At 45.5% G+C, this 12,269-nt stretch overlaps 2 protein-coding genes across 2 annotated transcripts; both read right to left on the reverse strand.

Moving 5' to 3' along the window:
* Positions 1-4,754: 4,754 nt before the first annotated feature.
* Positions 4,755-6,667, reverse strand: LOC111256939. Its single transcript, XM_022825669.1, has 5 exons — positions 6,478-6,667; positions 6,232-6,312; positions 6,021-6,101; positions 5,853-5,898; positions 4,755-5,130 (listed from the first exon to the last, which is right to left on the reverse strand). The coding sequence occupies exons 1-5, from the start codon at positions 6,551-6,553 to the stop codon at positions 5,040-5,042; spliced, it is 375 nt and encodes a 124-aa protein (XP_022681404.1). The 5' UTR covers positions 6,554-6,667; the 3' UTR covers positions 4,755-5,039.
* Positions 6,668-9,418: 2,751 nt separating this feature from the next.
* LOC105914239 (probably inactive leucine-rich repeat receptor-like protein kinase At5g06940) lies at positions 9,419-12,269 on the reverse strand. Its single transcript, XM_012845305.2, has 2 exons — positions 12,209-12,269; positions 9,419-10,466 (listed from the first exon to the last, which is right to left on the reverse strand). Exons 1-2 carry the CDS (start codon positions 12,267-12,269, stop codon positions 9,871-9,873), a joined length of 657 nt encoding a protein of 218 aa, XP_012700759.1. The 3' UTR covers positions 9,419-9,870.

Genomic DNA, 12,269 nt, shown 5'->3' on the forward strand with positions numbered 1-12,269 from the left:
TCACCCGAACCACTCGGGGCCGGCTCCTCACTCCGGCGCCGGTCCGCGCTCCGGCAGCTCGCGCACACTCGCCCGCCGCCTTCGCCCCGCTGCTCCTACTCCGGCCCGCCCCGCCGCCGCCGCCGCCTCCACCTCGCGTAGCCGCCGCCGCTGCCTCCGGCCCGCCCCGCCGCCTCCACCTCGCCTCCGCCGCCGCCTCCTCCGGCCGGCCCCGCCTGCCCGCGCGGCCTCCGCGTGAGCTGGACGAGCCTGACCTCCTCAGCGCCGTCCGCGCTCGGGGGCCGGCTCCTCACCTCCGGCGCCGGGCTCAGAAGCAGGAAGAGGATGGTGGTTGCCCCGGTGAGCAGGAAGGAAGAGGAGGGGTGAAGGAGGGGGAGAAAGCAGGGGTAAATCTGTCATTTGTCAACACATGTGCTAAAATTTAGCCTCCTTCCCAAACACCCTGAAGAGCTAAAGTTTAGCACCCCATTTGATGGTGCTAAAATTTAGTCCAAAGCTAAATTTTAGCACCTTCCTCCCAAACAGGGCCTTAGGCTATTCTCAACGAAAGTTTCATCCACAATAAATGATGTGACACATCAGCAAAAACGATGATATGACAATGTATTAATGAGGAGGGAGAAGAGATTGGTTTCATGGGATGAAATTGGATATACACTATTTCAAGACTATGAAATGTATTGAAACTGCTATTGAGGGCTACAAAGTTTCATTTCAATTGATTTTGACCAGTGGGGTGCATCGTAATTAAAGTTTATGCCTTATCTATGAAATCGTGATATGAAATTGTGCATTAGAGGTATGGTTTAATTTATCAATAAAAATCAAATTAGATGATGTGACAATTTTGAAAATTGTCCCACAAAACCCCTCGTTGAGAATATGTTGGGTCCCAGTCACCACACGTGGCCGCCAGGTAGACATGTTGGACCAGTCAACCAGGACCTATAGTTACACGTCTTAGCCATGTTGGCCTGCTGGGCCCGCACTCGTACACGTGGATGACCGGGTCCACCTCTCTAGTGGAACCCACGTTGACATATTTGACCCACGGCCCTGACACGTGGACCGGCGGGTCCTCGTCGCTACACGTGGCAGCCACGTAGACACGTTGGACCCTCTGGCATCACAAGTGGACCTATGGGTCCCAACGCTACATGTGGCCCACCGGTTCTATGATTAGTCACCAGCGTCACAGATACAAGATGTTGGTGGCGCACCATTTTTTGACGATATGAGATGTTGTTCTATGACGCGTGTTTTTGTCGTCATAATTCCATAGTGGCTGAGGGCTCCCGCCAATAATCTATGACGAACCTGAGATTTTCGTCATAGATGTGGCATGTTCAATGATGAAGTTTTAGAACGTCACACGCAAAACATCATCGAAGCTACTATTTCTACTAGTGACTCCTGTGGCTTCTCCCGTTCATCCATGCACTTGAGTAGGAGATCTAGCTTAGCGGAAAGCATGTCTGTCTCCTTGACAGTGTGCATGCCCTGCGCACGAGGTTGGATTCATTCTTCGCTCCACCCCTGATTAGAGACCATATTTTTGACTAGAGCCGTAGCCTTGTAATAGTGAGGTCGAGAAAGGCTCCTCTAGCAGCAGTGTCAAGGTGGGCACGTGCTGACATGGTTAACCCATTGTAGAAGTCTTTGGAAGACGAGCCAGTCATCCATCCCGTGGTGTGGCCAGGCAAGGATGTATTCTTGCAGCCTCTCCCACGCCTCTGGGATCGTCTCTATGTTTGACTATTGGAAGTTGGAAATCTTTCTTTCCACGAAGGATATTTGTTTTGTCCAACAGGAAGAATTTGGTGAGGAACGTCGTGGAGCATTTTGCCCACGTTTTGATAGCATCCTTGTCCTCGTAGAACCACTATTTCACCCTCCCGAGGAGGGAGAATGGGAACAGGCGGAGTCTGATGGCAACTTGAGTGACTCCTCTCATTGTGACTGTGTCACAAAGACCAAGGAAATGCTGGAGATGCATGTTAGCGTCCTTGTTCGGCTTGCCACAGAAGGAGCTAGCCTGCACCATGTTGATGAGGTTTGTTTTCAGCTCGAAGTTCACATTCCCTAGGTCGACAGTAGGGCCGGTGGCCACGTTGTCAATGGAGGGGATGGAGAACTCATGAAGAGTCTTTTCAGCCATAGCCTTAGGAGCAGATGGTGCTGGGATGACCGGTTTGGTTGCCGAAAGAACGATCTGAGGAGGGACGACACGAGGTCGGACCCTTCTCGCAAGATGTTCTGGATTCTCAACGAAGTTGGTTGGCAAGTCGAAACTAGTCATACACTACCCTATTTTCATCCATCAGGAGAAAATAAAGACAAGTTAGTCAAGAACATGTATTGATAAATCTTTTAACCAGTGCCATCCCCGGCAATGGCGCCAGAAATACTTGTTGGTATTTTTTAACGTTATGAATAAATCCGCAAGCGTACGGATATACTGTTGTAGCATTTCACCCGGAGAGTATTCAGGGTATCATTATTTATATTTTTCCCAAAGGATGGCATTGGTATAAAAGGATTTATCGGATACATATTCAGGACAGTATACTTAAGTAACAGACCAAAGTTCATACAGGGGTAAGCCATGATATAGATATGAGTGTAATGTGACACACACACAAGCCAATCTCAAGAATAAAGAATAAACGAATAAGCCTAAGGTTAGCGGGAGCAAGGCATACGAGAGGTCCTAGTGGCATCTATCTATACTAGCAAGGGTCATACTAGCACATGATTAAAACTAACTCTAAGCATACGCATTATGGGGAGAATACCCAGCCCTGGTCTGCCAAGGCAAGATATCTTTTAGAACTCCTACACCATATCCGAACGTGCGGGACTACAAGGGACGGACAGGGCTACCACCTGCCGCCTACCCCGATAGACCATGGGGTACAGTCATATTCGATGGATCCCAACGCGCTCGAGCACCATGCTCGTATACGTGATAACTACTCTAGCCCCTCCGGAACCCCAACTATAATGATCGATAGGCATAGAACTAGAGCAATCCCGAAGGCACAATAAACTGATGCGGTAACATAGATTCAACCTAAGCATATGAGTATAACTTAATAAAGCACAATATATGGTATAGCATACTACCGAAATAGCATAACAACCATCCTATTTATAGATAGAATACTGACAAGTTGAGTACAAAGCCATACCGAGAGCTGGAGGTTGCGTCCCCAACCGACCCGAAGACTAGCTTAGCACTACAAAAGTTTAAGCTCTAGCCTAGCTCCACTAGCCTAAGGATTCAAGAGTAACTAGAGAGACAGGTTTCAAGTGTGGTGTGTGTTGAGAGAGGGACTCCTCCTCCTCTTATAGGTGGTAGAGGGCGGTTCCTGGGAGGTATCTCAGTGGAATCTTCTTCCACCGCCATCCAGGGTCAACCAGGCACCGCCACGTGGAGGATGAAGACGAGCATTGCCTGTCCAGGTTCGACCGAACCGCACCTGGTGTTCGGCCGACCCTGGGCTGGGCCGGCTCTCCACCGCCATCGCGTGGTGGACTGCTTGGTGGGCCTTGGTCCTTTTCCTTGTGGACCCACGCTGGATTGGGCTGGTTTCCCCTGACATGTGGGCCCTCTTATCCGTCGTGTATGCGTCAAGTGTTCTTCAGTGTGTTTTGTCCGCGTTTACGCACGTTTCCTCTCTTGTACAGACTTGTATCCCTGAAATTACTTATTTGGCAATACATATGGAACTAGGTTGTTGATAACAAATATGTGAGTAAGAAAGGTTAGTTCTCCTTTATTCTTTAAGTAATGTGATGGTCGGATTTCTGTCATAAGGAGTGTCAACATTTATCATGTTCTAGTCTGATCCGCTCACTGTGTGCTGCGGTAACGCAAGCAATAGAGCAGACAAGGCTACTTGCTTTCATATTAAGGTTTGATTCTTTTCTCTTTTCTTTTGTACAAAATACAACTCATATTGCCCAAGTGTATACCCTTTGGGAACAGATGCATCCTTATACTATTTTATTATTATTATTATTATTATTATTATTATTATCATCATCATCATCATCATCATCATCATCATCATCATCATCATCATCATCATCATCATCATCATCTTACATTTTATTTTCACAATTTTGTCTTATAATTTTTTCTCCAATTTTTTGTTTCAAAATTTTTGTTAGTAAACTTTTTTCCCAAAAAGGTTATTCCCAACCTTTTGTTTTCCAAGTTTTTCCTAGAAATTTATTTTGTTTTTAGTTTAATGGGATAGAACCGCACGCAAGAAGCCATTTTGACATGCGATCGGAAATCGACCGCATGGAAGATTCCCATCAAGCAACCGTAATTTGCGCTAACCAAACTTAGTATTCCAGCTAAAAATTGGGCTACGTATCCAAACAAGATAAGACTAGTCTTAGCTAGGTAAACTTTAGCACTGCCTAAGCTTTAGCTTTAGCCCATTCAAATAGGGTCTAATTAAGATTAAGATACATCTGCTATTTGGTGGTTGAAGTATTCATGGCTACCATTCTTTTTACCAGTCCTCAACCCATGCATTCGCACAAGCTAGTTTAGATATTGTTTCATGTATTTAATTAAATTTAAAAATGATATATATTAAATTTAGTCAGGTCATGATGGAGTATAAGAAGTGATGAATAAATGAAAAACATAGCAATAAATTTGTAACTAGTGCCTAGAGCACAAAATAAAAATTGAATATACTGTTAATACTGCAAGTTTGGACATGTTGGCAGACGTGTGACATTTCCCATGATAAGTTCTTTGTGAAAATAAACAGAGATTGTTGTTGGAGAATACCACATTGAGCTGGGTCCCACAACTACAATAGAATAGAATAATCTGACGAACCAGAATTCAAATATAGGAACGCTAATCATGATCACAGTACAGTATATGTTCCTGGGTCCCACAACTGTACGATGAGCTAGCTCATCTTATTTGCGCAACCAAAGTAAGGAGGAGCATAGTTGCTGGTGCCCTCTCAGCTTGACAGATCGACATGGCGCGCAGCCGACCGGCCCTAGTCGCCGTGGCTCCTGTTGTTGCAGCAGCAGCAGAGGCGGTCGAGGCAGCTCTCGCGCGAGCAGCAGCAGCAGATCGCGGTCAGGAGGCTGTGTGGCAGTTGAAGTGGAAAATATTTTAGAAAAAAGCGCTGTCATTTTGGCGGGAAAAAGTAGGTTTTATTTGCACATCTGATGAATGCTCAATCAAGCGAAGGTCTCTTCTACTACTACATATAAACATTGCAATTTCACTATCGAAAAGTTTGTTACAATAGGTAGTTTGGATATCGAAATTAATGAAGATATTAGAAACTATTTCCAAATAAAAAAAGTCTCACGCAAGAAAATCCAATGTTACCCCTCATTTTCAATTTAATGTCTAGTTTACATTCTTGTTGCACATACTTTGCTGTCACAAGATCACTCACGGTAAGCAATATCGTATTATATTTAGTATATTTCGGAATTAAAATGTGCAGTAAAGCCTATGTCTAGTATTAACCTTTTCTTGCCCGAGACCGATGTCCATAGCGTATGAGGTCAACTTCAAGAGGCCTTACGAGTTACGACCATACTAGTAATGCCATTAGCTCAAGAAGGGCAAGGGAAATTGAAGGAAATATTTAGGTGAGTTTTCTATGGATGATCTCAAAGGAGAAAAATAATAAACGAAACTGATGACTAAAGACGATTTTATTTAGAAATTAATCTTGAATCCTACTGTGCCTTTCAGCTTAGCCTGCACCCTGCAGACCTCGCGGGCTATGGCTTTGTACAGCTTTACATTTTATTATCTTTCGTACAATTAACTGAGAAGAAAAGAGGTTTACCCCAGGAATACGTTAAGTGGATCGATGCGCATGCGGTCACGAAGATCTGTAAAATCAAAGGGAATGCTAAGGGTGATTTTTTTTGTACAACTATAGATAATCGAAACCTGATAATCGAATTAGTTGTTCACAGGCCGGCCTGTGCCTGAACAAAGGAGAAGATCTAACCATTCATAGAGGCAGTCGCTTTACTTGCTGCGCTTCTTATAGCACTCGACATGGCCTCTGGATCCATGCGCTCACGAACGGCTAGTAAAAACAAACAAAACGTTCAGGTGAATTCATTTTCTGCACAGCTACAGAGAGAACCCGAACTGGACAATCGAGTTGTTCACAAGCCTCTGCCTGAGCAAAAGAAGGAAGAAGATCTGAGTCCGACCATCGATAGAAGCAGTCGCTTTGCTTGCTGCGTTTCTTGCAGCACTTGGGATGCTCTGTGGATCCATGCTCTCACGAAGGGCTAGTAAAAACAAAGTAAATGCTCTCACGAAGGGCTAGTAAAAAACAAAGTAAATGCTCTCACGAAGAGCTAGTAAAAACATAATCCAAACTACACAGTCGACGAGTTGCTTATTACAGGCCTCTGCCTGAATAACGGAGAAGAAAGTAGAAAGAGAATTCTAACCGTTCATAGAAGCAGCCCCTCCCCTTGTCACGCTTCTCGCAGCACTCGTGATAAAGGACACGCCCTTCTCCTCCATGAGGTTACACACCTCTTCTCCAGCTGTGCTTGTGGCCTCTCTAACGCCTGAATCAGGTTAGGTGAAGCAGCTAGCAGATCGAGCTTCCTGCTGGTGTGTCCAGTTCTACCTGATGCTTCAGTCAACTTGTTCGTGGCACAGTGGTTGCGAACGGCCGTACTTATAGAGCAGGAGGAAACCACCATTATTTGTTAATGCTAGCAATTAAAAATCATCACCATAGAAATTAACCCTCATACAAGAGACACCTTGTGCCTCTCCCGGTCAACTTGGAACATTGTTTTATTATGTGATCGAGCAGCTGTCACCTACTTTTCTTTTAACTAATTAAGTAAGAGCTCTTAAGTAATCTCGTGCACCTTATTCATGAGAATTAAACAACAACATTGTTCTTTTCTTCAGTCCCTTTCAAAACGATCCTACTTGGCCCTGATTGTTGGCAAAAGTTCAAAGCTACTTGCAACCGGACGCAACCTCGTATTCTCGACAATGATGATGCTGTAATTCCGGTGAACAGTCAATCGCTCGAGATTATGGGATCCTTGAAGATAAGACATCATTTGTTTTATCAGATGAGATGCAAATATTTAAGTTGGCGTGCGGATGGCGTGTTAAGAGTCACAATCGTGGTGCAGTTATATCATGTGAATGCCAGATGTACAACGAGATAGATGGCGTGATATGAATGAAACACTAGTAGAGAAACGACTTTCCATCCGCCCCCTTTTGTCCCGGTTTAAAGTTGGCCCGGGATAAAAGGTTCACCAACCGGGACTAAAACTCAGTCACTGGTGGGAGGCTCACCAACCGGAACCTTTTATCCCGGTTGCAAAGGCTAATGGGAAAAAAAGACTCTGAGAGGCCTTTTATCCCGGTTTGAAACACCTACCGGGATAAAAGACCCCCCTTTTATCCCGGTTGGTAACACCAACCGAGATAAAAGGGTCAAGAGCCTTTTATCCCGGTTGGAAACACCAACCGGGATAAAAGGGTCCCCACGAGTTAATACAAAAGGATAGTATCCCCTACATAGTCAGATGTGGTGTGTAGGTGGGATGGCAAGGAAGCTACGCGCGAGGCTGGAGGTTGTGGGTTCGAATCCCACGAACCGCGCAAGCGCATATTTCGCGTGAAAAATCGCGTGACTTGTGACTTGCGGCGTGCGCGTGGGGGGGCTGCCTGGTAGCTCGGGAATTTTTTTTTTTTTTGCAGCGTCGGCGCTCTCGATCCTTTTATCCCGGTTGGTGTTTCCAACCGGGATAAAAGGGGGTCTTTTGTCCCGGTTGAGTGACCCGGGATAAAAGACCCCCCCTTTTGTCTCGGTTGGTTTATCCCGGATGCATTTTCGGGATAAAAGCACCCTACCAACCGGGATTAAAGCTCACTTCTCTACCAGTGAAAGGGCTTTTGAAATGATTCAGGATACTTCTGATATGTTATTCTCTGATTGTTGAATCGATGGATAAGGTGAACGGTGAAAGGGCCTCCAGCCTAATGGTTAGAGCACCAGAGTAGTAACCAGCAGGTCCAGATTCGACTCCCTGTGGGAGCGAATTAAACGGATCTGGAATAAAAAATTATAAAAAAAATAGGTAGGAGCTTCCTACTAACTTCGGACAAGGTGAACGAGTCCGCGAGAGCCGAGTGTATGGAGATGTTATATTTAAAGGACATAAAACTAATTAAGATGAAAAGGTACATCAACTTGAAAAAAAAATGAGCTTTGCCCATTCTTCCATCTGTCATCTTTTCCTTTGTGAGAGAAAGATGGGATAATGGGACAAGGCTCAGATCAGTACATAAGTTTTTAAAAAATAGAGCTATTGAACTGAGACAATCACAGAAAGGGGGTATATAATCTATCTATTATATTAATGAGTGTTCAAAGAAGGCACCACGTTCGTCGAGAAGGATAAGAAATTACCACGTTAATCAAAAAAACATAGACACGGTTGATTTTAATGATGATCCAATGGTCCAAATTAAACCAAAGTACATGCCAAATCACAAAAATAAAGAGTCCTTGCCTTGATCAAATACAATTAATATCTAGCTATATGACCTTATAAATCATAAATATAAGTATCAAAACATGGACTCTAGCTCAATTAAGCGGCATTCGTAAATAAGTTTGACGAATAATTAAGTAAATTTGATGGATAATTAAGTAAAGAAACTTGGAATCTAGCTAATTAAGGGGCATCCGTAAATAATTTGACTCAAGATTCTATCTATGGAATCAAACCAATATTTAAATGGATATAAAATGTGATAGGACAACTAGCCACATACATGTGACGACGAAGTAGCTGCCTTCTCGCTGGAATCAAGGCTCTGATTGGTTGTCCCAGTGATCAGAAGATAGTCTTCTTGCCGAAATCAACAAATTTAACGTCCAATGATAGCGACTCCCTTTTGCCGAATAATATGATAGAGCTCTATTTGGGTAGAGTGTCAAGCGAACGTTTGATTCTTCTAAAAGGTTGATTAAGAAAGGAGCACTTCACGCATTAATAGTGTACAAGTGAGCGATACCCATTGTCTGAGATTTTAAACTTTCTTATCAAATTCAATCAAACAAACATATATGCATATGCGTAAGTTTCTTTAGCTGGTCGTAGAGAAAGTTATGTAAACAGCTCCTATAAGCCCCTGAAAATTTTATCTGAAATTCTTAAGCAAAAGCACGCTCTCCTCCTTTTCTTGAGGCGAACATAGTCACACTGGAATCTTGGCGCTAAAACTGAAACATAGCAGCTCACACTCAAAATGTCTGGACAATGGATACTGATTCAAAACATCATGTTCACAGAAAGAAAACAGAGTAAGTATACATATTTTTTTTTCTAAAAAAGGACAGCAAAACAGAGTAGCTTAAAACCCAAGGACTAGCACATCATGCGAGAGCATGTGGCACCACACATCGCTATGCACCTAAACTACACCCGAATCATGCGAGTGTGCCCTCGTTGATCTAAAAGTTGAGAAAATCGATTGGAAAAAAAATAAAAAAAATCCACTACTTGAAATTAGACACTCTTAGAATATATCTAAAACCAAGAGAAAACTTTGCTCTCTGAAGATGCCACCACATCAGAATCAGAGACCAGTGAGCTCATTGTCAGAATTCAGATAACTCAATTGTCTCCAGATATGGCAGCATCGCAAGGCTCTCCGACGGCACTGTTCCAGATATCCGGTTGCTGCCGAGGTCAAGCCAAACGAGCCACCGTAGCAGTTTGATCGATGTTGGTATGGTACCATTTATCCTGTTGCCGGACAGCACCAAATCAACTAGACTAGAAAGGTTGCTCATGTCAGCCGGCAATGCGCCGTCGAGCCTGTTGTTCTTCGCTCCGAACATCTGCAGCCCTGCCGCGGACGTTGGGATGGATCCGGAGAACATGTTGTTTCGCATCTCGATCTGTGAGATATTGAGTGATATCTTGACCGGAACAACCAGTGAATCTGTTGTTCTGGATCCTCACGGTTGCGAGATTCGGGAGCCGCCCCACCGTGGCCGGCACGGTGCCGTTGAAGCCATTGTACGAGAGGTTGAGGAGCTCCATCAACGGCGACAAGCCGGCGATGTCGCCCGAGAGGAGTGCTCCGCTGAAGGCGTTGTAGGAGACGTCGAGGAAGTGAAGCTGGGCGCAGGCTTTAAGCGCGGCGGCGGGGAACGTGCCGGTGAGGTCGTTGCCGCTGAGGTCGAGGCTCCTGAGGTTCTTGAGCTCGCACACGGACGCCGGATCGAGCCGGGGAGCTCTAGGTCCGCTAAGGAAAGCTCCGTGACGGTTCCACCGCCGCCGGCAGCGCAGGTGACGCCTTCCCAGCTGCAGTGATCGGCGTCGGCGGGGTCCCACCACGCGAGCTTCTGGGGGCTGCCCCAGTCGTTCTTGATGGCGAGCAGCGTCTCGCGGTCACCGGAAGCGGCAGGCTGGGAGCTGCGCGCGGAACCGAGGAACGGTGAGGAAAGGGAGATAGCAGGTGCTCGGTCGCGACATTATTCTTTCCCCGGGAAGACGATGATCTCGAGCGGCGAGCTTAAAAAAAGCTCGATCAGACGAGGAGTGGAGCACGAATGGTGGTGGCCGTGACTGGTAAGTACGTCAACGAGTCAACAGTCCAAGCACGCATACTGGGTCTTATTGCATGTCACTCTAGAAACGCACTCATAACTTGGATAACTGGATTGGATCGAAAAGCGACGGTTTAGTTCCACTGGGACTTGGAAGTTGGAAGCCACTTCAATATACAGTGGGTCCCATGGGACCAATGAATAGTAGCACTACCCTTAGAATTGCTTCAAAATTCGGAGCTTTGGTGTTAGAAATTAGCCATCCACGACGAGTTTACTGTAACAAGGTGTCTGTGCGGAAGTGTGGCAGGGTAATGCATACAACGGAGCTACAGGGCACGACAGGACGTCACGAAAAGCTGATGGAATTTGCAATAGGCGATGGAGGAGAGGTAGCGATCGGTGGACTAGACCTCATACCGGTGTTGCGGGCTCGTTAGCGACGAGCCGATGCTATCGGCAGTGTTTAGTTGTAGTGCACAAGGCAACTGATAGGAGTTCGATAGAGGTTCAGCGGGTGCTCAGCAACGGCGGAGTCAGGTGGCAAGCTGACATGGTCGAGGTGTGGAGCAGCTCACTGGTGGTCTACCTGTAATGAATAGATTGGACCGAACAGTTCGCAGGGCACAAGGTGGACAGTTCAGTATAGCTGGCGGACTACATGGCAGAGAGACTAGCGGCGACATGCTAGTCATACTGTGGTCAAAGGCGATGACAGGATCAGCGATGATGACATAGGAGCGTGGCAGCTGATGGGGTGGTTGTTCTTTGTGGCGTGGCGACACGCGGTGCAAGCTCGGGGTGCAGATTTGCATGGGAGGAGTTTGCGTGCTTCCAAATCAGCAAGGGCATGAATCGATTCGAGTTATGATCATCGGAATCGGACTCGTACAAATATTCGACACGATATTTGGTACATATGAATAGATACCTATTATATTTATTTAAAAATTTTGAATGTAAGCTGCTAAGTTTCAGCACGACAGCACCTGGTCGCAGATTTGACAGCGTTTCAATGTAACTATGTCTGCCTGAAGAATAAGGATGACAGCATGCTTTGAAGCTCAAGAATTTGCCGCAAAATTTTCAAGTGATTGACAATACAAGGTACAAGGAATATCTAAGAGGGGGAAGGGTGAATTAAACAATCTTAAAATCCTTAGCCTATAGCTTCAACTACTTGCATCAAAGACTAGATCATGCTATCTAAATGTGCAATTAAGGTTGATCTAGTGAAACTTCCCACCCAAAAGAAGTTTTGCAACCTAGAGCCAATCCTATCAAGATACTACTCTAGTATGTAAAAGGCACTCAAGTTGCAAGTATTAATTGTGGAAACGTAAAGGAGTGGGTTAGGATGAATACACACTTAGCACGATGATTTTATCATGTGGTATTGGTAGGCAAATGCCACCCCTAATCCATGTTAGAGTTCTACCAAGGATATGATCCTGGTCACCAAGTCTCTCTCGGTCAAAGTTTTGGGCTCGCCACGAAGGCTCTCGCCAAGCCAGATGAGAAGCTTGCCACCACAAAGGCAAGGCTCACCACTCCCTCTCTTCCGGTCACTTTGACACCGTCTCCACTACGAAGCTTCTCCACGAAGGAAGGAGTCTCCTCATCCCCGCACACGGTCAT

Source organism: Setaria italica, chromosome IV (assembly GCF_000263155.2).
Source record: "Setaria italica strain Yugu1 chromosome IV, Setaria_italica_v2.0, whole genome shotgun sequence".
NCBI lineage: Eukaryota > Viridiplantae > Streptophyta > Magnoliopsida > Poales > Poaceae > Setaria > Setaria italica.

Coding starts and splice junctions, on each gene's coding strand:
- LOC111256939 (XM_022825669.1), bottom strand. CDS start 6,553: ATGGAGGAGAAGGGCGTGTCCTTTATCACGAGTGCTGCGAGAAGCGTG. Junction 6,102..6,231: donor AGCGACTGCTTCTATCGATG/GTCGGACTCAGA, acceptor TGTTTTTACTAG/CCGTTCGTGAGCGCATGGAT. Junction 5,899..6,020: donor AGCGACTGCCTCTATGAATG/GTTAGATCTTCT, acceptor TTGATTTTACAG/ATCTTCGTGACCGCATGCGC.
- LOC105914239 (XM_012845305.2), bottom strand. CDS start 12,269: ATGACCGTGTGCGGGGATGAGGAGACTCCTTCCTTCGTGGAGAAGCTT. Junction 10,467..12,208: donor GAAGCTTCGTAGTGGAGACG/GTGTCAAAGTGA, acceptor GGTGACCGCGAG/ACGCTGCTCGCCATCAAGAA.